The sequence below is a fragment of the Chiloscyllium plagiosum genome, unplaced genomic scaffold (genome assembly GCF_037043375.1).
Source record: "Chiloscyllium plagiosum isolate Xiang-an unplaced genomic scaffold, Cpla_swu_hap1 HiC_scaffold_29, whole genome shotgun sequence".
In the NCBI taxonomy this organism is placed as follows: Eukaryota; Metazoa; Chordata; class Chondrichthyes; order Orectolobiformes; family Hemiscylliidae; genus Chiloscyllium; species Chiloscyllium plagiosum.
In genome coordinates, this window is record NW_028270167.1 from 152,163 (window position 1) to 177,569 (window position 25,407).

The 25,407-nt window shown below is 46.9% G+C and overlaps 1 protein-coding gene across 2 annotated transcripts in view; it reads left to right on the plus strand.

Moving 5' to 3' along the window:
- LOC122540572 (glutamate receptor ionotropic, kainate 4) overlaps positions 1-25,407 on the plus strand; it is a 192,569-nt gene that overhangs the window by 17,747 nt on the left and 149,415 nt on the right. For both annotated transcript variants that reach the window (XM_043676446.2, XM_087976264.1), the window contains exon 2: positions 2,611-2,737. In XM_043676446.2, coding sequence (XP_043532381.1) covers positions 2,662-2,737 — 76 coding nt within the window. In that variant the 5' untranslated portion in view covers positions 2,611-2,661. The remainder of the gene's footprint in view (positions 1-2,610; positions 2,738-25,407) is intronic.

Sequence of the window (25,407 nt, forward strand, 5' to 3'; positions counted from 1 at the left end):
ATCTGGAGTATTATGTGCAGTTTTGGTCGCCATACTATAGGAAGGATGTGGAGGCTCTGGAACGGGTGCAGAGGAGGTTTACCAGGATGTTGCCTGGTATGGTAGGAAGATCGTATGAGGAAAGGCTGAGGCACTTGGGTTTGTCTTCATTGGAGAAAAGAAGGTTTAGGGGTGACTTGATAGAGGTGTACAAGATGATTAGGGGTTTAGATAGGGTTGACCATGAGAACCTTTTTCCACGTATGGAGTCAGCTATTACGAGGGGGCATAGCTTTAAATAAAGGGGTGGTAGGTATAGGACAGATGTTAGGGGTAGATTCTTTACTCAGCGAGTCGTGAGTTCATGGAATGCCCTGCCAGTAGCAGTGGTGGACTCTCCCTCTTTATGGGCATTTAAACGGGCATTGGATAGGCATATGAAGGATAGTGGGCTAGTGTAGGTTAGGTGGGCTTGGATCGGCGCAACATCGAGGGCTAAAGGGCCTGTACTGTGCTGTATTTTTCTATGTTCTATGTTCTATGATGTCATTACTGGACGAGTCAGATCCCAGGCTGAACTCTAGCTTGACAGATAGGTTTTTCAATCTAACAAGGTGTTCTTTCACTAAAACATAAGTGCATGATGCTAAATATCTGGTCTTTACATAAAACACAAGTTTAATATACAAAAGAAAAGATAAAATAGAATAATTAAAACTATTTGGATATAAAACCCACAATTAAAACCCAATATTTCATCTATCCCAACAACACACATTTGTTACAACATAAGGTAAATCCTTCTGCTAATTTAAAACAGGCAAGTTCACCTCGCCTCATATTCTGTTAACGTATGAGTGAGAACGAACAACCAAATTCCACTATTTAAAGAAAAAATTAGCAATTTATTCTTTAACTCCAAGAAAAAAACATTAAACAACAACTGGCTGCACTATAAATCTCCATTGTCTTAATGATTTATCTACCTCCCAGTTTCCAACAATATACTGATCCAATAAAACCCCCCAATTAAGTTTTACAGAAAAACCAAATCTCAAAATTAGCCAGCTGTTACTTTTCTCTTGGTTTCTTCCTGTCTTCTTTTCTTCGGTTTTCTGCTTCACAGATTCCGTATGAAGAGGTACCTTTCAGAGACCGTCTCTGCTGGCAATTTAACTTTCAGAGAGAGGGTCTGCAGACAGTATGGTGCTCTTTGCCAACTTGGCTAACTGTTCAAAATGCCCGATTTTTATACCCCAAAACATCAGATCATCTCATTGGTTTGCTGTTGACAAAACAGTCACATTCAAATTCAATTGGATTTTGGTATTTTGGGACATAATTTAAATTGATTGGCCAAATTCGAATTTGTTGTATAACATAGCGACTCAGCTCCAGCTATTTGTTTTATAGCCAAATGTTACATTCTTAAATTGTTCAGCACACTGTGCTCATTAAGCCAGCTTTCACTCTCTCTTAAAGGTACAGTACACACCTGCAACTTCATAATATTACCATACACAAATACCAGACAGAATTCCCTTCTCCATCGCATCTATTGGTTTGACTTCTTGTTTTCAGTTGAGAATTTGATAGTCTTTTGCGTATTCACACAATGAACTTAAACTTTCTCAGCTTTGAATAACCCCTTCAAGGTTCTAATCAAACACTTCTGTTCTGAAACTTTCAAACTAAAACCCTTAAACTGAGGTATCCTGTTTCTTAACAGTTTTGAACTAACTCCTTTCTCTAGAAGAATCTGTCTCATCCAACTTCAACCAGGATATCTGTGAGCTGAAAAGAAAAGGTTTGCAAGCTATGAGCATTTCCTGTAAATTAAAACAAAAATCTTGATCTATCTAACTGAAAGCTAGCTAATGCTCCTCACTGTTTACCAATGACTGCTTGGAAACATTTCCCATGCAAAAAAAAAAATTCCTTTAGCACCCCAGAAATGATTTTTCATATCTGTTTTTAAAAAACGGATCTAGAAATGCTGACAAGTTAATCATTAAACTTTCTCATGCACAGAGACCAAAACTTTCATACAACTGGTTTGACATCCAAACTCTAAAATAAATGATAAATCTATATAAATCACACACTTTACATCACAGTGGGACAAAGATAGAGAGAAGTCAATGAATGTGACTTTATAAAACTTCCTCTTGGCTTAGTGAAAGAATGCTCACATTTGCTGGTGAGTTTTTGATTTATTGCTCAGACTGTTGAGATTAATAAATAAATTGTTTATGGTTGCAATGCCTTGCGAGTCAAATGGATAAATTGCCATTTACCTTGTGATAACCTAGTAGCTGCTAATTCTCCTGAAGCCATGTGCCAGTCCCCATTGCCTTTTGTTTGGGAGCACCCTTTTCATCTATTCCAACCATTCTCTTCCCTTTCTCTACTTTATAAAACCCAACATTTTCCAGCCTTCAGTTCTGAAGAACAGTCAGACTGCATTCAAAATATTAACTGTTTCTCTCTCCACAGATACTCTTAGACCTGCTGAGTTTCTACAGCATTTTCTGTTTTTATCCCAGGACAAATCTTCATCTTTCAGAGAAGGTGATAAAGGAGGAAATTGGAAAATGTTTTTTTAAAGCTTAATTTCTTCTCCTGTACTAGGTGGCTGGAGTCGGCAGAACAAGTAAAAATCTCCATGAAGAAATACGGAAAATGCTGCTTTTCTTGATATTGCTGGTGTTATTGTCTTTAAGGAAAAGTTCTGAATTCCCGCATTCACTTCGGATGGGTAGGTATATTCAATGTCCCTAAGACTAGGACTTGATTTGGAGGTTTATGAACAGAAAATATGAATTGTCCCATATTTTTAGAATTGTGTTTAATGGAAGATATTTCAATTTTCCATAATTTACTGGTGTTATGTAATTGTTGATGCATTTAATAGCTGCTAAAAGCCATTCAGGAACCAGAACCCCAGTCTTCACTCTGGAAAGAATGGAGGTGAGAACTAGGAGGAATTATGGAAATTCGTCAGTTGCTCCAGAGATGATACCAGGGATGCTTTCATTTCTGGGACTGTGATGATGCTGCTCCTTTAACAAGGTTATGCTATCCTTGGCTTTTTTTTTCCCCAGAGAGGTCGTAAAAGAAACGATTCCTAAAAATCTGGCTTTTGATGGGTTTTAGGGTCAATTTGATTATAGCTTACAGATGCTGCCTCAGACAAAAGGCTTTTAAATTTTAAAAAAGCACTTGTACAATGAAAAGGGAGTGGCCAGTTCTCCCAGCTCAGCTTTCTCTGGTTTAGTATGGTTTTGGCAGCCTGGCTATTCACTGAAAGCAGGTGGGCAGTTTTAAGGCTGCTCGTCCAAGAAACAGCTACATGGAAGAGATGTTCCATGCTGCCATCTCTCTCTCTCCTGTAAGACCCTGTGTTTGATTTTACGTTTTTATGCTAAGGGGTATTTAGAGGGATTGTTGCAAGTATTTGGAACAGCATCATTAAGCTGGGACAATCTGTTGGGTTTTCGGATTGGTTAAGCTTTTCTGTATTCTGTTCTCATTTGTTTCATTCAGTAATCTTGTAAATAAATTCTGTCTTGTTTAAAACTAAGTGGTTGGGCCAGGTGCATCTCTCCTGGAAAATCTGTGTCACACTTGCTTAAAAAAATTAGCAAAGTTAGGGTCTAGGCTACTTTCTTGAAATGTTTTGAGGGGAGGTCTGGCCTTGTCCATAACAGATTGGGGGCTCTTTGAGGGATTTGTTCTATAGTTCTGATTTGGGATTAGGATTGCTGGACTCGAAGCAGCAAGTGGTCGTTGTTGGTGTCTTTTGTTCTGGGTGTTGATATCAGTTGGTTTAAACAGTGCTTGTAGAAAGTGAGGACTGCAGATGCTGGAGATCAGAGTCAAGAGTGTGGTGCTGGAAAAGCACAGCAGGTCAGGCAGCATCCGAGGAGCAGGAGAATCGATATTTTGGGCATAAGCCCTTCATCAAGAATGAGGCTTGTTGGCCAGGGGTCTGAGAAAGTAATGGGAGGGGGTGGGCTGTGGGGTAAAGTAGCTGAGAATGTGATAGGTAGGTGAAGATTGGTGGGGCGAGGGGGGAGGTAAAAGGTTGGAAAGGAGGGTGGAGCGGATAGGTGGGAAGGAAGATGGACAGGTCAAGAGTGCAGTGCTGAGTTGGAGACTTAGGACTGGGACAAGGTGGGGGAGGGGGAAGAGGAACTGGTGAAATACACATTGATTCCGTGTGGTTGGAGGGTCCCAAGGTAGAAGATGAGACGTTCTTCATCCAGGCATCAGGTGGTTAGGATTTGAAAATGGAAGAGGCCCAGGACCTGCATGTCCTTGGTGGAGTGGGAGGGGGAGTTAAAGCGTTCAGCCACGGGGCGGTAGGGTTGGTTGGTGCGTGTGTCCCAGAGATGTTCTCTGAAATGATCTGCACATTGGTGTCCTCTATCTCCAATGTAGAGGAGACCACATAAGGTGGAGCAGATACAGTAGATGATGCATGTGGAAGTACAGGTAAATTTCTGTTAGGTGTGGAAGGATCCTTCAGGGCCTTGGATGGGGTGAGGGGGGAGGTGTGGGTGCAGGTTTTGCACTTCTTGCATTGGCAGGGGAAGATGCCAGGAGTGGGGTGTGAGCTGGTGGAGTGAAAGGTGATGACCTGGGGGGGATTCTGTCCTTGTTGTGATTGGAGGAGTGGACTTCAAGGGAGGAGGTGCGAGAAGTGGAGGAGATGGGCCCAGCATGGGTCCCAGCTTTGCCTGCTTCTTCGTCGGGTATGTGAAACAGTCCATGTCCTGCAGCTACACCGGCACCATACCTCACCATCTCCTCTGCTACACTGATGAGTGTATTGGGGCTACCTTGTGCTCCCACGAGGAAATTGAACAGTTCATCAAATTCACCAACACATTTCACCTCAATCTCAAGTTCACCTGAACCATCTCCGACACCTCCCTCCCCTTCCTGGACCTTTCCATCTCCATCTTCGGCAATTGACTAACCACAGACTTCTACTACAAACCTACCGACTCCCACAGCTACCTGGACTAGACCTCCTCCCACCCTACCTCCTGTAAAAACACCATCCTTTATTCCCAATTCCTCCACCTCTGCCGCATCTGCTCCTAGGAGGACCAATTCCATCATAGAACATCCCAGGTGACCTCCTTCAAAGACCACAATTTCATTTCCAACCTGGTCAATGATGCCCTCCAGCGCATCTCCTCCACTTCCTGCACCTCCGCCCTTGAACCCCACCCCTCCCAATGCAACAAGGACAGAAACCTCCGGTCCTCACCATGCAACCCAGCAACCTCTGGATACACCGCATCATGTACAAACAGACAGACAGCACCACTCGTGATATATATCCCTCCCCACCTCTATGTGTTTCAGGGAGACCAATCCCTCTGCAACTTCCTTATCAGGTCCAGGTCCCCCACCAACCCACACCCCAATCCTGGCACTTTTCCCTGCCACTGCAAGAAGTTCAAAACCTACACCCACATCTCCCCCTAACCTCTGCCCAAGGCTCCAAAGGATCTTTCCTCATCCAACATAAATTTACTCGTACTTCCACACACATCGTCAACTGTATCTGTTGCACCCGATGTGGCCTCCTCTACATCAGAGAGACAGGGTGCCAACTTGCAGATCATTTCAGAGACCATCTTTGGGACAACCGCACCAACCAACCCCACCGCCCCATGGCTGTACACTTTAACTCCCTCTCCCACTTCAGTAAGGACATGCAGGTCCTGAGCTTTCTCCATAGCCAATCCCTAACCACCCGACGCCTGAAGGAAAAATGCCTCATCTTCCACCTTGGGGCCCTGCAACCACATGGGATCAATGTGAATTTCACCAGTTTCCTCATTTCCCTTGCCCCCACCTTATCCCAATCCCAAGCCTCCAACTCGGCACTGCCCTCTTGACCTGTCCATCTTCCTGGTATAAACAATGACTGCAGATGCTGGAAACCAGATTCTGGATCAGTGGTGCTGGAAGAGCACAGCAGTTCAGGCAGCATCCAAGGAGCAGCGAAATCGACGTTTCGGGCAAAAGCCCTTCATCAGGAATAAAGGGCAGAGAGCCTGAAGCGTGGAGAGATAAGCTAGAGGAGGGTGGGGTGGGGAGAAAGTAGCATAGAGTACAATGGGTGAGTGGGGGAGGGGATGAAGGTGATAGGACAGGGAGGAGTGGATAGGTGGGAAAGGAGATAGGCAGGTAGGACAAGTCCAGACAAGTCATGGGGACAGTGCTGAGCTGGAACTTTGGAACTAGGGTGAGGTGGGGGAAGGGGAAATGAGGTAACTGTTGAAGTCCACATTGATGCCCTGGGGTTGAAGTGTTCCGAGGCAGAAGATGAGGCGTTCTTCCTCCAGGCGTCTGGTGGTGAGGGAGCAGCAGTGAAGAAGGCCCAGGACCTCCATGTCCTCGGCAGAGTAGGAGGGGGAGTTGAAATGTTGGGCCACAGGGCGGTGTGGTTGATTGGTGCGCCTGTCCCGGAGATGTTCCCTAAAGGGCTCTGCTAGGAGGCGTCCAGTCTCCCCAATGTAGAGGCGTCCAGTCTCCCCAATGTAGAGGCGTCCAGTCTCCCCAATGTAGAGGAGACCGCATCGGGAGCAACGGATACAATAAATGATATTAGTGGATGTGCAGGTAAAACTTTGATGGATGTGGAAGGTTCCTTTAGGGCCTTGGATAGAGGTGAGGGAGGAGGTGTGGGCGCAGGTTTTACAGTTCCTGCGGTGGCAGGGGAAGGTGCCAGGATGGGAGGGTGGGTTGTAGGGGGGCATGGACCTGACCAGGTAGTCACGGAGGGAACGGCTTTTGCCCAAAATGTCGATTTCGCTGCTCCTTGGATGCTGCCTGAACTGCTCTTCCTGTCCATCTTCCTACCCACCGATCCATTCCATCCTCTTCTCCGACCTATCACATTTCCGCTCACTTTCATCTCCCTATCGCACTCTCAGCTACCTTGCCCTAGTCCCACCCCCTCCCATTTATCTCTCAGCTCCCAGCCCACCAGCCTCATTCCTGATGAAGGGCTTATGCCCAAAATGTCAATTCTCCTGCTTCTCGGATGCTGCCTGACCTGTTAAACAGTGCTTGGGATAGCAATGGCTCTTTCACTCACCAAAAGTTTTCTGGGGGTGGAAGATGTGACCTTCAGGGTTTTGCAAAAGGTGATTAAGGCCAAGCAGCTGGAATTAGCAGACAAGCTGTGGTTGGAGCTCCCTCATTTCGTGAGAGGAGAGATAATTACAGCAATCGCTCAGCATTTAAATTTGCTGGAAATGCCATCAGAATTAGGTTTGCTCGCTGAGCTGTAGGTTTGATATCCAGACGTTTCATTACCTGGCTAGGTAACATCATCAGTGGCGACCTCCAAGTGAAGTAAAGCTGTTGTCTCCTGCTTTCTATTTATGTTTGTCCTGGATGGGGTTCCTGGAGTTTGTGGTGATGTCATTTCCTGTTTGTTTTCTGAGGGGTTGATAGATAGTATCTAGATCTATGTGTTTGTTTATGGCATTGTGGTTGGAGAGCCAGGCTTCTAGGAATTCTCTGGCATGTCTTTGCTTAGCCTGTCCCAGGATAGATGTGTTGTCCCAGTCGAAATAGTGGTTTTTTTCCTCCGTGTGCTATGAGGGAGAGGGGGTCGTGTCTTTTTGTGGCTAACTGGTGTTCGTGTATCCTGGTGGCTAACTTTCTTCCTGTTTGTCCTACGTAGTGTTTGTGGAAGTCCTTGCATGGAATTTTGTAGATGACGTTGGTTTTGTCCATGGTTTGTACTGGGTCTTTTAAGTTTGTTAGTTTTTGTTTGAGAGTGTTGGTGGGTTTGAGTGCTACTAGGATTCCGAGGGATCTTAGTAGTCTGGCTGTCATTTCTGAAACTTCTTTGATGTATGGTTAGTTTGTTTGTATGTTTGGTCTGCTTGTCATGGTTTGTTCTTGAGGAATCTGTGGACTGTATTTTTTGAGTATCCGTTCTTCTTGAATTCGTTGGAAAGGTGGTTCTCCTCTGTTTTCCAAAGTTCGTCTGTGCTGCAGTGTGAGGTGGCTCATTTGAATAGTGTTCTGATACAGCTTTGTTTGTGTGTGTTGGGATGGTTGCTGGTGTAGTTAAGTATTTGGTCAGTGTTTGTCGGTTTTCTGTATACGCAGGTTTGTAGTTCTCCGTTGTCCGTTCTTTCGACTGTGACGTCCAGGAATGCGAGTTTGTTGTCGGTTTCTTCCTCCTTGGTGAACTTTATGCCTGTGAGGGTGTTGTTGATGATGTTAAATGTCTCTTCTATCTTGTTTCATCTTGTGATGACAAAGGTGTCGTCTACGTAGCGGACCCAGATTTTTGGTTTGATGGTTGGTAGGGACAACACATCTATCCTGGGACAGGCTAAGCAAAGACATGCCAGAGAATTCCTAGAGGCCTGGCACTCCAAACACAACGCCATAAACAAACACATAGATCTAGATACCATCTATCAACTCCTCAGAAAACGAACAGGAAATGACATCACCACAAACCTCAGGAACCCCATCCAGGACAAACATGCAAATAGAAAGCAGGAGACAACAGCTTCGCTTCACTTGGAAGTTGCCACTGATGATATTACCTAGCCAGGTAATGAAACATCTGGATATCAAACCTACAGCTCAGCGAGCAAACCTACACCCTAAACCTCAACCTGAGCTACAAACCTTCACAAACATAGAACATAGAAGAATACAGCGCAGTACAGGCCCTTCGGCCCTCAATGTTGCGCCGATCCAAGCCCACCTAACCTACACTAGCCCACTATCCTCCATATGCCTATCCAATGCCCGCTTAAATGCCCATAATGAGTGAGAGTCCACCACTGCTACTGGCAGGGCATTCCACGAACTCACGACTCGCTGAGTAAAGAACCTACCCCTAACATCTGTCCTATACCTACCACCCCTTAATTTAAAGCTATGCCCCCTTGTAATAGCTGACTCCATACGTGGAAAAAGATTCTCACTGTCGACCCTATCTCAACCCCTAATCATCTTGTACACCTCTAACAAGTCACCCCTAAACCTTCTTTTCTCCAATGAAAACAACCCCAAGTGCCTCAGCCTTTCCTCATACGATCTTTCTACCATACCAGGCAACATCCTGGTAAACCTCCTCTGCACCCGTTCCAGTGCCTCCACATCCTTCCTATAGTATGGCGACCAGAACTGCACACAATACTCCAGATGCGGCCGCACCAGAGTCTTATACAACTGCAACATGACCTCAGTACTCCGGAACTCAATTCCTCTACCAATAAAAGCCAGTACGCCATATGCCTTCTTCACCGCACTATTTACCTGGGTGGCAACTTTCAAAGATCTGTGTACATGGACACCAAGATCCCTCTGCTCATCCACACTACCAAGTATCCGACCATTAGCCCAGTACCCCATCTTTTTGTTACTCTTACCAAAGTGAATCACTTCACACTTAGCTACATTGAACTCCATTTGCCACCTTTCTGCCCAGTTCTGCAGCTTATCTATATCCTGCTGTAACCTGCCACGTCCTTCCTCACTGTCTACAACTCCTCCGACTTTCGTATCATCCGCAAACTTGCTCACCCAACCTTCTAACCCCTCTTCCAGGTCATTTATAAAAATGACAAACAGCAATGGTCCAAAAACAGATCCTTGCGGAACACCGCTATTGACGGCACTCCAAGATGAACCTTTGCCATCAACTACTACCCTCTGTCTTCTTCCGGCCAGCCAACTCCTAATCCAAACCTCCAACTCACCCTCAATGCCATACCTCCGTATTTTTTGCAGTAGTCTACCATGGGGAACCTTATCAAACGCCTTACTAAAATCCATATACACCACATCTACCGCTTTCTCCTCGTCCACCTCCTTAGTCACCTTCTCAAAGAATTCAATAAGGTTTGTAAGGCACGACCTGCCCTTCACAAAACCAAGCTGACTATCCTTGATCAAATTATTCCTATCCAGATGTTCATAAATCCTATCCCTTACAATTCTCTAAGATTTTGCCCACAACAGAAGTGAGACTCACCGGCCTATAGTTACTAGGGTTATCCCTACTCCCCTTCTTGAACAAGGGAACCACATTTGCTAGCCTCCAATCTTCTGGCACTACTCCTGTAGACAACGAGGACATAAAAATCAAGGCCAATGGCTCTGCAATCTCCTCCCTTGCTTCTCAGAGAATCCTAGGATAAATGCCATCAGGCCCAGGGGACTTATCTATTTTCACCCTTTCCAGAATTTCCAACACCTCTTCTCTACATACCTCAAAGCCATCCATTCTACTTATTTGTGACTCAGTATTCACATTGACAACAATGTCCTGTTCCTGATTGAATACTGACGAAAAGTATTCATTCAGTGTCTCCCCAATCTCTTCAGCCTCCACACGCAACTTCCCACTACTATCCTTGACTGGACCTATTCCTACCCTATTCTGGATCAGTGGTGCTGGAAGAGCACAGCAATTCAGGCAGCATCCGAGGACAGGCAAAATCGACGTTTCGGGCAAAAGCCCTTCATCAGGAATAAAGGCAGAGAGCCTGAAGCGTGGAGAGATAAGCTAGAGGAGGGTGGGGGTGGGGAGAAAGTAGCATAGAATACAATAGGTCAGTGGGGGAGGAGATGAAGGTGATAGGTCAGGGAGGAGAGGGTGGAGTGGATAGGTGGAAAAGGAGCTGGGCAGGTCGGACAAGTCCGGACAGGTCAGGGGATCGAGTTTCTGGAGGTTAGAAGCTAGGATGAGGTGGGGGAAGGGGAAATGAGGAAACTGTTGAAATCCACATTGATGCCCTGGGGTTGAAGTGTTCCGAGGCGGAAGATGAGGCGTTCTTCCTCCAGGCGTCTGGTGGTGAGGGAGCGGCGGTGGAGGAGGCCCAGCACTTCCATATCCTCAGCAGAGTGGGAGGGGGAGTTGAAATGTTGAGCCACTGGGCGATTTGGTTGATTGGTGCGGGTGTCTCGGAGATGTTTCCTAAAGCGCTCTGCTAGGAAGCGCCCAGTCTCCCCAATGTAGAGGAGACCGCATCGGGAGCAACGGATACAATAGATGATATTAGTGGATGTGCAGGTAAAACTTTGATGGATGTGGAAAGCTCCTTTGGGGCCTTGGATAGAGGTGAGGGAGGAGGTGTGGGCGCAGGTTTTACAGTTCCTGCGGTGGCAGGGGAAAGTGCCAGGATGGGAGGGTGGGTCGTAGGGGGGCGTGGACCTGACCAGGTAGTCACGGAGGGAACGGTCTTTGCGGAAGGCGGAGAGGGGTGGGGAGGGAAATATATCCCTGGTGGTGGGGTCTGTTTGGAGGTGGCGGAAATGTCGGCGGATGATTTGGTTTATGCGAAGGTTGGTAGGGTGGAAGGTGAGCACCAGGGGCATTCTGTCCTTGTTGAGGTTGGAGGGGTTGGGTCTGAGGGCGGAGGTGCGGGATGTGGATGCGATGCGTTGGAGGGCATCTTTAACCACGTGGGAAGAGAAATTGCGGTCTCTAAAGAAGGAGGCCATCTGGTGTGTTCTATGGTGGAACCGCTCCTCCTGGGAGCAGATACGGCGGAGGCGGAGGAATTGGGAATACGGGGTGGCATTTTTGCAAGAGGTAGGGTGGGAAGAGGTGTAATCCAGGTAGCTGTGGGAGTCGGTGGGTTTGTAGAAGATGTCAGTGTCAAGTCGGTCGTCACTGATGGAGATGGAGAGGTCCAGGAAGGGGAGGGAGGTGTCAGAGATGGTCCAGGTAAATTTAAGGTCAGGGTGGAATGTGTTGGTGAAGTTGATGAATTGCTCAACCACCTCGCGGGAGCACGAGGTGGCGCCAATGCAGTCATCAATGTAGCGGAGGAAGAGGTGGGGAGTGTTGCCGGTGTAATTACGGAAGATCAACTGCTCCACGTAGCCAACGAAGAGACAGGCATAGCTGGGGCCCATACGTGTGCCCATGGCTACCCCTTTGGTCTGGAGGAAGTGGGAGGATTCAAAGGAGAAATTGTTAAGGGTGAGGACCAGTTCGGCCAAACGAATGAGTGTCGGTGGAGGGGTACTGTTGGGAACGTCTGGAGAGGAAAAAACGGAGGGCTTGGAGGCCCTGGTCATGGCGGATGGAGGTGTAGAGGGATTGGATATCCATGGTGAAGATGAGGTGTTGGGGGCCGGGGAAACGGAAGTCTTGGAGGAGGTGGAGGGCGTGGGTGGTGTCTCGAACGTATGTGGGGAGTTCCTGGACTAGGGGGGATAGGACAGTGTCGAGGTAGGTAGAGATGAGTTCAGTGGGGCAGGAGCATGCTGAGACAATGGGTCGGCCAGGGTGGTCAGACTTGTGGATCTTGGGAAGGAGGTAGAACCGGGCAGTGCGGGGTTCCCGGACTATGAGGTTGGAAGCTGTGGGTGGGAGATCTCCTGAGGTGATGAGGTTCTGTATGGTCTGGGAGATGATGGTTTGGTGATGGGGGGTGGGGTCATGGTCAAGGGGGCGGTAGGAAGAGGTGTCCTCGAGTTGGCGTTTGGCTTCAGCGATGTAGAGGTCAGTGCGCCAGACTACCACTGCGCCCCCTTTGTCCGCTGGCTTGATGGTGAGGTCAGGATTGGAGCAGAGGAATTGGAGGGCTGCACGTTGTGAGGGTGAGAGGTTGGAGTGGGGGAGGGGGGTCGACAGGTTGAGGCGGTTAATGTCCCGGTGTTCCTACCCTAGTCATTCTTTTATTCCTGACATACCTATAGAAAGCCTTAGGGTTTTCCCTAATCCTACCAACTAAGGACCTTTCATGTCCCCTCCTTGCTGCTCTTAGCTCTCTCTTCAGGTCCTTCCTGGCTACCTTATAGCTCTCAATCGCCCCAATTGAACCTTCACGCCTCATCTTTACATAGGCCGCCCTCTTCCATTTAACAAGGGATTCCAATTCCTTATTAAACCACGGCTCCCTCACACGACCCTTTCCTCCCTGCCTGACGGGTACATACTTATCAAGGACACTCAATATTTGCTCCTTGAACAAGCTCCACATATCAATTACGCCCTTGCCTTGAAGCTTACTTTTCCAAGCCACACATCCTAAGTCATGCCTCACCACATCATAATTTCCCTGCCCCCAGCTATAACTCTTGCCCTGTAGTGCACACTTATCCCTCTCCATCACTAGAGTAAAAGTCACTGAATTGTGGTCACTGTCCCCAAAGTGCTCACCTACCTCTAATTCTAACACCTGGCCTGGTTCATTACCCAGAACCAAATCCAGTATGGCCTCACCTCTTGTTGGCCTGTCTACATATTGTGTCAGGAAACCCTCCTGCACACATTGGACAAACACTGACCCATCTAACGAACTTGAGCTATAGCTTTCCCAATCAATATCTGGAAAGTTAAAGTCCCCCATAACAACCACCTTATTACTTTCACTCATCTCTTGAATCATCCTCGCAATCCTTTCTTCTACGTTTCTAGGACTATTAGGAGGCCTGTAAAAAACTCCAAACAGGGTGAACTCACCTTTCCTATTCCTAACCTCAGCCCAAACTACCTCAGATGGCGAGTCTTCATCCATCGTCCTTTCCACAGCTGTAATACTATCTTTGACAAGCAATGCCACACCTCCCCCTCTTTTACCCCCACCTCTGACCCTCCTAAAACATTTAAACCCTGTGACCTGCAACAGCCAATCCTGTCCCTGTTCTACCCATGTCTCCGTAATAGCCATAACATCGAAGTCCCAGGTACCAACCCACGCTGCAAGTTCACCTACCTTATTTCGTAGACTTCTTTCATTGAAGTATACACACTTCAAGCCACTTTCCTGTTTACAAGCATCCTCCTTTGAAATTGATGCCATGTTCCTAACCTCCCTACACTCCAGGTCCTGCACCCTAAAGCTACAGTCTGGGTTCCCATGCCCCTGCAGAGTTAGTTTAAACCCCCCCCCCCAAGAGCACTAGCAAACCTCCCCCCAAGGATACTGGTGCCCCTCAGGTTCAGGTGCAGACCATCCTGTTTATAGAGGTCCCACCTTCCCCAGAAAGAACCCCAGTTATCCAAATACCGGAATCCCTCCCTCCTGCACCATCCCTGTAGCCACGCATTTAACTGTTCTCTCTCCCTATTCCTCGACTCTCTATCACGTGGCACGGGTAACAAACCAGAGACAACAACTCTGTTCGTTCTAACTTTGAGCTTCCAACCTAGCTCCCTGAAAGCCTGCCTAACATCCTCAGTGCTCCTCCTACCTATGTCATTGGTGCCAATGTGGACCACGACTTCGGGCTGCTCCCCCTCCCCCTTAAGGACCTGGAAAATACGATCAGAGACATCACGTACCCTTGCACCTGGGAGGCAACATACCAAACGTGAGTCTCTCGTTCCCACAAAACCGCCTATCTGTGCCCCGAACTATCGAGTCCACAATTACTATTGCTCTGCTCTGCTCCACCCTTCCCTTCTGAGTAAAGGGGACAGGCTCCGTGCCAGAGGCCTGAGCCCCGTTACTTACCCCTGGTAAGTCGTCCCCCCCACAGTATCCAAAACGGTATACTTGTTCTTGAGGGGAACGGCCACAGGGGGTCCCTGCACTGGCTGCTTCCTCCCAGTCCCCCCACTGTCACCCATCTATCTGCCATCTTTGGAGTTACTACTTCCCTAAAGCTCCGATCTATGACCCCCTCTGCCTCCCGAATGATCCTAAGTTCATCCAACTCCAGCTCCAGTTCCCTAACACAGTCTTGGAGGAGCTGGAGATGGGTGCACTTCCTGCAAGTGTAATCAGCAGGGACGACCATGGCATCCCTCACCTCAAACATGTTGCAAGAGGAACATTGCACTGCCTTCACTGCCATCCCTCTGAAAGTATCCTTTTTTAAAAAAAAACTGGGTCTAAAGAATACAACAAGCAAAATGCAGCGCTTACCTACTTACCACAACGGGTCTTATTATTTAGGTTAGAGGAGGAGGGCGGGTGGGAGACACTACCTCTGTAGTGCCTCGGGTTCGTCTCCTGCGCACTTTTAAAGGGAAAAAAAACCTACCCGGCTGCCCCTCTGGTCTTCGTCACTTCCCCCTGCTGCTCCCGCTCTTTCTGTGAAGAGAAAAAAAACACCGCTGCCCGCTACTGGTAAGTAATTTTAAAACAAACTGTCTTGTCTTAGCTGCTGCTCACATTCAAACCTTGCAAAAATGCCATCAGAATCTTTATAGATGGCTAAAATTCAATTGAAAATGAAGCAGCTTGAGTTAGAGGCAAAAGACAAGGAAAGGGCAACAGAAATGAAACAGTTTGAATTACGATTAAAAACAGAGAAACAAGCAAAGGAAACACTCACTCTTGGAGAACAAAAAGCAAGAGAGAGAGAGAGAGGGAGGAAAGGAAGAAAGAGGAGTTTGAACTTCAAAAATTGACACTTGGACAGGAAAGGATGGAGGTGAAGACTGAAAGTAAGTTTAGTGAAGAAGAGAGTGAGGATGAGCAAACCCATGGTAGCTGAAGGTCGCCATGGCTGAAATGAGAAACTGTTTAAATAGCTTCAAACATTGCCTAAGTTTGATGAGGAAGATGTGGAAGCCTTTTTCATCTCATTTGAAAAGGTGGCTAAACAAATGCAGTGGCCAGTGACCATGTGGGTTTGTTGATCCAAACAAAACTTGTAGGTCGAGCGAGTGAGGTATTCACATCCCTATCAGAGCAGGTATATGGGGCATACGAGGAGGTGAAGAAAGCCATTGAAAGTGCATATGAGCTTGTACCAGAAGCCTATAGACAATGTTTCAGGAATCTAAGAAGGGATCCTGGTCAAATCTACATTGAGTTTGAAAGGATCAAATAAAGTAATTTTGATAAATAGGTAGTGACATTAAAAATAGGGGAAACCTACAACGCTCTTAGAGAGACGATTATTTTAGAGGAGTTCAAAAATTAACTTCCTGAGGTAGTGAGAACTCATGTGGAAAAGCAGAGAGTTAAAACAGCAAGGTTAGCAGCTGATGATTGAGTTGGTCCATAAATCAAAGTTTGGCTTTTAAAATCAATTTCAATCTGTGAGGACTGGGGAAAAGAGAAATCCTCACATGGAAAAGGAAAGGTAGGTCTTGGTGAAGATCATAAGAATAACTTACCACAGAGTGAAAAGGAAACCCTTGAAGGGGTGAGAGAAGTAGAAAAACCCTGGTGTTTTCACTGCAATAAAGTCAGCCACATGAAATCACAGTGTTGGTGGGTTAGGAAAAGCACTGGGAAGCCAGATGTAGTAAAATAAGATAAGCCAGTGAATTTTGTTGGAGTGGCCATGGAAAGCAGAGTGAAGGCTAGAAATCTGCACCAGAATGTACAAGCTGCCGGAGGTTAGTTAGGGAGGAAATGCCAGACCTTCTCAAATCATATACCTGCAAAGGTAAAGTTATTTACATAGGTCAGGAGCAGCAGGCAAAGAGGTTACAATATTAAGAGAAACAGGATCCTATCAATCTTTGATGTTGAAAGATGAGAATTTATTTACTTCTGAAGGACTATTGCCAGATAAGTACGAGTAATGAGAATTCATGGTGAGATGAGAAGTGCTCAGTTATGTAAAGTGAGGTTAGAGTGTCCAGTGAAGAGTGGAGAAGTTGTGGTAGGAGTACTGGACAAACTCTCAGCTTCAGGAGTAGAATTTGTCCTTGCTAACGATATGGCTGGTTCACCGGCAGGAGTGCTGTCCACTTTGGCTGAAAAGCCAGTGGAACCTGATGCAACTGAACTTTTGCAGGACACATATCCTAGGGTTTTTCCTGACTGTGTAATAACGAGGTCACAAAGTCATCAGTTGAAACATAAGAACAAAACATAAGATCTGGGAGCTGGAGTAGGACATATGGCCCTTCAAGTCTGCTCCGACATTCAATAAGACCATGGCTGATCTTTTCGTGACCTCAGCTCCTCTTACCCACCCTCTCACCATAACCCTCAATTCCTTCATTGTTCAAAAAAAATCTGTCTTCACTTTAAAAACATTTACTGAAGTAGCATCAACTACATCACTGGGCAGTCATGATTTGGAGGTCATGAGTGGGGTGTACAAAGTTAAAAATCACACAACACCAGGTTGTAGTTCAACACGTTTATTTGGAGGCACTAGCTTTCAAAGCGTTGCTTCTTCAGGTGGTGGTGGAGCAGAATCATAAAACCCAGACATTTGTAGCAACAGGATTGCAGTATCATGGAATGTAATATTAAACAAATTAACTTAAGTTCTTCACCTTTTAGAATGATCGTGTTAGTTTCGGTTCCTCCATATGTAAGTCCCAGAACTTTTTTAAAGTTACATTCTCAAGATAGCTTTTAACAATCGGTGCAATCTCAGCTCAGATATTGCCTTGAAGTTGTGAAGTTAAAGTCTATCTGGGTCCCAATGTTATTTCAGATTGATCCTATTTCTAAAGTGGGATTTACAGATTTTTATATGGATTTCTGCAGATTTTGAGGCAAAATAAAATGTAATTCTGCAAGAACAAATTCACCCCACAAATTCACCCCGTTTGTGAGGTGCCACTCTTTTTTTTGTTTTATGCATTTATAGAAACTTTTGCTGTCTGTCTTTATATCTTGTGCTAGTTTGTTCTCATGTTCTATCTTACTTTTCTTTATAACGTTTTTTTGTGGCTGTCTGTTGATTTTTGAAGCTTTCCCAATTTTCTAGTTTCCCACTGATCTTTGTATACCACTTTGTATACCTTCTCTTTGAATTTGATTGCCTTCCTAATTTCCTTCGACACACAGGGCAGACTACCCCTTTTCTTACAGTCCTTCCTTTTCACAGGAACATACTTTTGCTGAGCACTTTGAAAAGTTGCTTTGAAAGTCCTCCATTGCTCATTAACTATCCCACTATAAAATCTTTTCTTTCCAGTCTACTTTAGCCAAGTCCTCCCTCATCCTATTGTCATCTCCCTTGTTTAGGCACAGGACCCTGGAATTGAATTTTGTCTTCACACTCTGCATCTATATCCTAAATTCAACCATATTGTGATCGCTCCTTCCAAGTGGATCCCCAACTATGAGATCATTAATTATGCCTGTCTCATTACACAGGACCAGATCTAGGACAAGCTTCTTCCCTCGTCGGTTCCATTATATACTGTTCAAGAAAACTATCATGGATACACTCAACGAACTGCTCCTCAAGGCTATCCTGACTGACCTGATTCGACCAATCAACATGTAGATTAAAATCCCACATGATAATTGCCATACCATTTTTACAGGCATTAATTATTTCTTTGTTTATACAGAACAAAGAAAATTACAGCACAGGAATAGTCCCTTCGGCCCTCAAAGACTGCATCAATCCAGATCCTCTATCTAAACCTGTCATCTATTTTCTAAGGATCTGTATCCCTTTGCTCCCTGCCCATTCATGTATCTGTCTTAGATACATCTTCAATAATGCTATCGTTCCCACCCCTACCACCTCCATTGGCAACGCGTTCCAGGCAACCACCACTCTCTGTGTAAAGAACTTTCTACGCGTATCTCCCTTAAACTTTTCCCCTGTCACTTTGAACACGTGACCTCTAGTAATTGAGACCCCACTCTGGGGAAAAAGCTTCTTGCTATCCACCCTGTCTATACATCTCATGATTTTGTAGACCTCAATCAGGTCCCCCTTAACTTCCATTTTTCTAATGAAAATAATCCTAATCTACTGGGCGGCACGGTGGCACAGTGGGCGACATGGTGGCACAGTGGTTAGCACTGCTGCCTCACAGCGCCAGAGACCCGGGTTCAATTCCCGCCTCAGGCAACTGTCTGTGTGGAGTTTGCACGTTCTCCCTGTGTCTGCGTGGGTTTCCTCCAGGTGCTCCGGTTTTCTCCCACAGTCCAAAAATATGCAGGTTAGGTGAATTGGCCATGCTAAATTGCCCGTAGTGTTAGGTGAAGGGGTAAATGTAGGGGAATGGGTCTGGGTGGGTTGCGCTTCAGCAGGTCAGTGTGGATTTGTTGGGCCGAAGGGCCTGTTTCCACACGGTAAGTAATCTAATCTAATCTACTCAACCTTTCTTCATAGCTAGTGCCCTCCATATCAGGCAACATCCTGGTGAACCTCCTCTGTACCCTCTCTAAAGCATCCACATCCTTTTGGTAATGTGGCGACCAGAACTGTATGCAGTATTCCAAATGTGGCTTAACCAAAGTCTTATACAACTGTAACGTGACCTGCCAATTCTTGTACTCAATATCCCATCTGATGATGGAAAGTATGCCGTAAGCCTTCTTGGCCACTCTATCGACCTGTGTTGCCAACTTCAGGGTAGAATGGACCTGAACACCCAGATTTTTCTGTACATCAATTTTCCCCAGGGCATTTCCATTTACTGTATAGTTTGCTCTAGAATTGGATCTTCCAAAATGCATCACCTCACATTTCCCTGGATTGAACTCCATCTGCCATTTCTCCACCCTACTCTCCAATCTATCTACATTCTGCTGCATTCTCTGAGAGTCACCTTCACTATCTGCTTCTCCACCAATCTTAGCTTAATCTGCAAACTTGCTAATCAGACCACTATACCTTCGTCCAGATCATTTATGTATATCACAAACAATGGTGGTCCCAGCACTGATCCTTGTGGAACACCACTAGTCACAGTGCTCCATTTTCGGAAACTCACTTCCACTACTATTTTCTGTCTGCTGTTGCCCAGCCAGTTCTCCTGTTTTGCCACCTTCAGGGTACAGTAAACCCGAATACCTAGATCTTTCTGTGCATCCATTTTCCCCACGGGCTTTTTCAATTACTGCACAGTTCACTCTTGAATTGGATCTTCCAAGCTTTATCACCTCGCATTTGCCCAGATTGAACTCCATCTGCCATTTCTCCACAGCACAGTGGCTCAGTGGTTTGCTCTCTTGCCTTGCAGTGCCAGGGACCCAAGTTCAATTCCAGCCTCGGGCGACTGCGTGGAGTTTGCACATTTCCTCCCCATGTCTGCATGGGTTTCATCCTGGTGCTCCAGTTTCCTCCCACAATTCAAGGATGTGCAGGTTAGGTGAATTAGCCGTGCTAAATTGCCCATAGTTTTCATGATTGTGAAGGTTCGGTGTATCGGTCAGGGGTAAATACAGGATAACAGGGTATGGGAATGGGTCTGGGTGGGTTACTGTTCGGAAAGTCAGTGTAAATTTGTTGGGCCATAGGGCCTGTTTCCACATTGCAGGGATTCTGTGAAGCCCTCCAATCCATCTATATTCTGCTGTATTCTCAGACCATCCCCTTCACTATCTGCCACTCCACCAATCTTAGTGTTATCTGCAAACTTGCTATACCTTCCTCCAGATCATTTACGTATATCACAAACAACAGTGGTCCCAGCACAGATCCTTGGTCACAGTTCTCTATTTTGAGAAACTCCCTTCCACCACTACTCTGTCTCCAGTTGCCCAGCCAGTTTTTTTTATCCATTTAGTAAGTACACCCAGGACCCCGTACGACTTCACTTTCTCCACAGCCTACCATGTGGAACCTTATCAAACACTTTACTGAAGTCCATGTAAAGGACATCTACAGCCCTTCCCTCATCAATCAACTTTGTCGTTTCCTCAAATAATTCTATTAGGTTGGTAAGGTAAGACCTTCCCTGCACAAAGCCATGTTGCCTATCTCTGATAAGCCTATTTTCTTCCAAATGGGAATAGATCCTATCCCTCAGTATCTTCTCCAGTAGCTTCCCTACCATTGACATCAGGCTCACCGGTTTATAATTACCTGGATTATCCCTGCTGTCCTTCTTAAACAAGGAGACAACATTAGGAACTCTCCATTCCTCTGGGACCTCACCCATGTTCAAGGATGCTGCAAAAGTATCTGTTAAGGCCCCAGCTATTTCCTTTCTCGCTTCCCTCAGTAACCTGTGATGGATCCCATCTGGATCAGGAGACTTGTCCACCTTATTCCCTTTTAGAATACCGAGCACTTCCTCCCTCTTTATGCCAACTTAATCTAGAGAATCAAAGATCTATCCCAAACCTTAGCATCCATCATGTCATTTCCTCGATGAATACTGATACAAAGTACTCAGTAAAAATCTCACCCGTTTTCTCTGACTCCACACATAACTTTCCTCCTTTGTCCTTGTTACCTTTCTCTAGTTACCCTCTTGCTTCTTATATACAAATAAAAGGCTTTGGGATTTTCTTTAACCCTGTTTGCTAAAGATACTTCATGACCCCTTTTCTCTCTCTTAATTCCTCATTTCAGATTGGTCCTATTTTCTCGATGTTCTTCCAAAGCTTCACCTGTCTTCAGTCACCTAGACTGGATGTATGCTTCCTTTTTCCTTTTAACTAGTCTCTCAATTTCACCTGTCATCCATTGATTCCCTAATCTTGCTATTTCTATCCCTTATTTTCACAGGAACATGTCTCTCCTGCCCTCTAATCAACCTCTCTTTAAAAGCCTCCCACATATCCAATGTGGATTTACCTTCAAACAGCTGCTCCCAATCCACATTCCTCAGCTCCTGTTGAATTTTGCTATCATTGGCCTTCCCCCCAATTTAACACTCTTCCTTTTAGGACCTCTCTCATCTTTGTTCATGAGTATTCTAAAACTTATGGAATGGTGATCACTATTCTCAAAGTAATCTCTGACTGAAACTTTAACTACCTGGTTGGGCTCATTCATACCAGCTTCAGTATGGTCCCTTCCCGAGTTGGACTATTCTCATACTGCTCCAGAAAACCCTCCTGGATGCTCCTTACAAATTCTGCTCCATCTAAACCTCTAACACTAAGTGAATCCCAGTCAATGTTGGGAAAATTAGAATCTCCTATCACTGCCATCCTGTTGCTCCTACATCTTTTCCCAATCTGTTTACATATTTGTATCTCTATCTCACGCTTGCTGTTGGAAGGCCTGTAGTACAATCCCAACATTGTTACCGCACCCCTTCCTATTTCTGAGCTCTGCCCATATTGCCTCACTGCTCAAGTCCTCCATAGTGCCCTCCTTCAGCACAGCTGTGATATCCTCTCTGACCAGAAATGCAACTCCTCTACCCCTTTTACCTCCCTCTCTATCCCACCTGAAGCATCTATATCCTGGGATATTTAGTTACCAACTTGCCCTTCCCTCAACCAAGTCTCAGTAATAGCAATAACATCATTCTCTCAGGTACTAATCCAAGCCCTAAGTTCATCTGCCTTACATACTACAGTTCTCGCATTAAAACAAATGCACCTCAGACCACCAGTTTCTTTGTATTCATCAGCTGTTCCCTGCCTACTCTTCCCCTTAGTCACGCTGACTTCATTATCTAGGTTCTTCCAGGCTTCAGTTACTACCTCCTTACTGTCCACTAACCTCCTCATTTGGTTCCCATCACCCTGCCACATTAGTTTAAACCCTCCCCAACAACGTTAGCAAAAGCACCTCCAACGGCATTGGTTCCAGTCCGGCCCAGGTGTAGACCGTCCAATTTGTAATAGTCCCACCTCCCTCAGACCCGGTCCCAATGTCCCAAAATTCTGAACCCCTCCCTCTTGCACCATCTCTCAAGCCACGCATTCATCCTGTCTATTCTTTCAGTTTTACTCTGACTAGCACTTGGCACTGGTAGCCATGCTCAGCTTACTGAAGTCCCACTTTTTAACTTGGCTGCTAACTCACAAAATTCTGCTGGCAGCACCTCATCCCATTTTTAAATTTATATTAATGGTGACAACTGGCTGTTCACCGTCCCCCTTCAGAATGTCCTGTAGCCGATCTGAGACATCCCTGACCTGTGCACCTGGGAGGCAACTTACCATTCGGGAGCCGCATTTTCGACCACAGAACCGCCTATCTACTCCCCTTATCATTGAATTCCCTATGATTATAGCCCTTCCACACTTTTTCCCGCCCGTCTGTACAGCAGAGCCATCTCCCCCAACAGTATCCAAAACTGTATACATATTTTGGAGGGAGATGACCGCAGAGGACACATGCACTGCCTTCCTGCTCTTTTTCTGCTTTTTGGTCACCCATTCCCTTTCTCCCTCAACAATCCTAATCTGCGGTGTGACCAATTCACTAAACATGTTACCACAACCTCCTCCGCATTGCCCGTCCCAGTGTGATGTTATTATTTGGTGCTGAAAATGTGTTGCTGGAAAAGCGCAGCAGGTCAGGCAGCATTCAAGGAATAGGAGAATCTACGTTTTGGGCATAAGCCCTTCTTCAGGAATGAGGAAAGTGTGTCCAGCAGGCTAAGATAAAAGGTAGGGAGGAGGGACTTGGGGGAGGGGCTTTGGAAATGCGATAGGTGGAGGGAGGTCAAGGTGAGGGTGATAGGCCAGAGTGGGGTGGGGGCGGAGAGGTCAGGAAGATGATTGCAGGTTAGGAAGGCGGTGCTGAGTTCGAGGGATTTGACTGAGACAAGGTGGGGGGAGGGGAAATGAGGAAACTGGAGAAGTCTGAGTTCATCCCTTGTGGTTGGAGGGTTCCCAGGCAGAAGATGAGGCGCTCTTCCTCCAACCGTCGTGTTGCCATGGTCTGGCGATGGAGGAGTCCAAGGACCTGCATGTCCTTGGTGGAGTGGGAGAGGGAGTTGAAGTGTTGGGCTACGGGGTGGTTGGGTTGGTTGGTCTGGGTGTCCCAGAGGTGTTCTCTGAAACGTTCCGCAAGTAGGCGGCCTGTCTCCCCAATATAGAGGAGGCCACATCGGGTGCAGCGGATGCAATAGATGATGTGTGTGGAGGTGCAGGTGAATTTGTGGTGGATATGGAAGTGTCCTTTGGGGCCTTGGAGGGAAGTAAGGGGGGAGGTGTGGGCGCAAGTTTTGCATTTCTTGCGGTTGCAGGGGAAGGTGCCGGGAGTGGAGGTTGGGTTGGTGGGGGGTGTGGACCTGACGAGGGAGTCACGGAGGGAGTGGTCTTTTCGGAACGCTGATAGGGGAGGGGAGGGAAATATATCACTGGTGGTGGGGTCCGTTTGGAGGTGGCGGAAATGACGGCGGATGATACGTTGTACATGGAGGTTGGTGGGGTGGTAGGTGAGGACCAGTGGGGTTCTGTCCTGGTGGCGGTTGGAGGGGCGGGGCTCAAGGGCGGAGGAGTGGGTAGTGGAAGAGATGCGGTGGAGGGCATCGTCGACTATGTCTGGCGGGAAATTGCGGTCCTTGAAGAAGGAGGCCATCTGGGTTGTACGGTTTTGGAACTGGTCCTCCTGGGACCAGATGCGGCGGAGACGAAGGAATTGGGAATTTTGGATGGCGTTTTTAACAGGGGGCAGGGTGGGAGGAGGTGTAGTCTAGGTAGCTGTGGGAGTTGGTCGGTTTATAGTAGATGTCCGTGTCGATTCTGTCACCCGAGATAGAAATGGAAAGGTCTAGGAAGGGGAGGGAGGAGTCTGAGACGGTCCAGGTGAATTTGAGGTCGGGGTGGAAGGTGTTGGTAAAGTGGGTGAACTGTTCAACCTCCTCGTGGGAGCACGAGGCAGCGCCGATACAGTCATCGATGTAGCGGAGGAAAAGGTGGGGGTGGTGCCAGTGTAGCTGTGGAAGATGGACTGTTCCACATATCCTACGAAGAGGCAGGCATAGCTGGGGCCCATGCGGGTGCCCATGGCTACTCCTTTGGTTTGGAGGAAGTGGGAGGATTGGAAAGAGAAGTTGTTCAGGGTGAGGACCAGTTCAGTCAGTCGAAGGAGGGTGTCAGTAGAAGGGTACTGGTTGGTACGGCGGGAGAGGAAGAAGCGGAGGGCTTTAAGTCCTTCGTGATGGGGGATGGAGGTGTACAGGGATTGGATGTCCATGGTGAAGATAAGGTGTTGGGGACCGGGGAATCTAAAATCATGGAGGAGGTGGAGGGCATGGGTGGTGTCCCGAACGTAGGTGGGGAGTTCTTGGACTAAGGGGGACAGGGCCGTGTCGAGGTATGCAGAGATGAGTTCGGTGGGGCAGGAGCAGGCGGAGACAATGGGTCGGCCGGAACAGTCAGGTTTGTGGATTTTGGGCAGGAGGTAGAAATGGGCGGTGCGGGGTAGTGGGACTATGAGGTTGAAGGCGGTGGATGGGTGATCCCCTGAGGTGATGAGGTTCTGGATGGTCTGGGAGATGATGGTTTGGTGGTGGGGGGTGGGGTCATGGTCAAGGGGACAGTAGGAGGAGATGTCCGCGAGCTGGCGTTTAGCCTCAGCGGTGTAAAGGTCAGTGCGCCAAACTACTACCACGCCTCCCTTGTCTGCTGGTTTGATAGTGAGTTTGTGGTTGGAACAGAGGTAGTGGAGGGCTGCACGTTCCGAGGGTGAGAGGTTGGAGTGGGTGAGAGGGGTGGAGAAGTTGAGGCGGTTAATGTCGCGGTGGCAGTTGGCTATGAAGAGATCGAGGGCGGGTAAGAGGCCAGCACGGGGTGTCCAGGTGGATGGGGTGTGTTGGAGGCGGGAGAAGGGGTCGTCAGAAGGTGGGCGAGAGTCTTGGTTGAAGAAGTAGGCACGGAG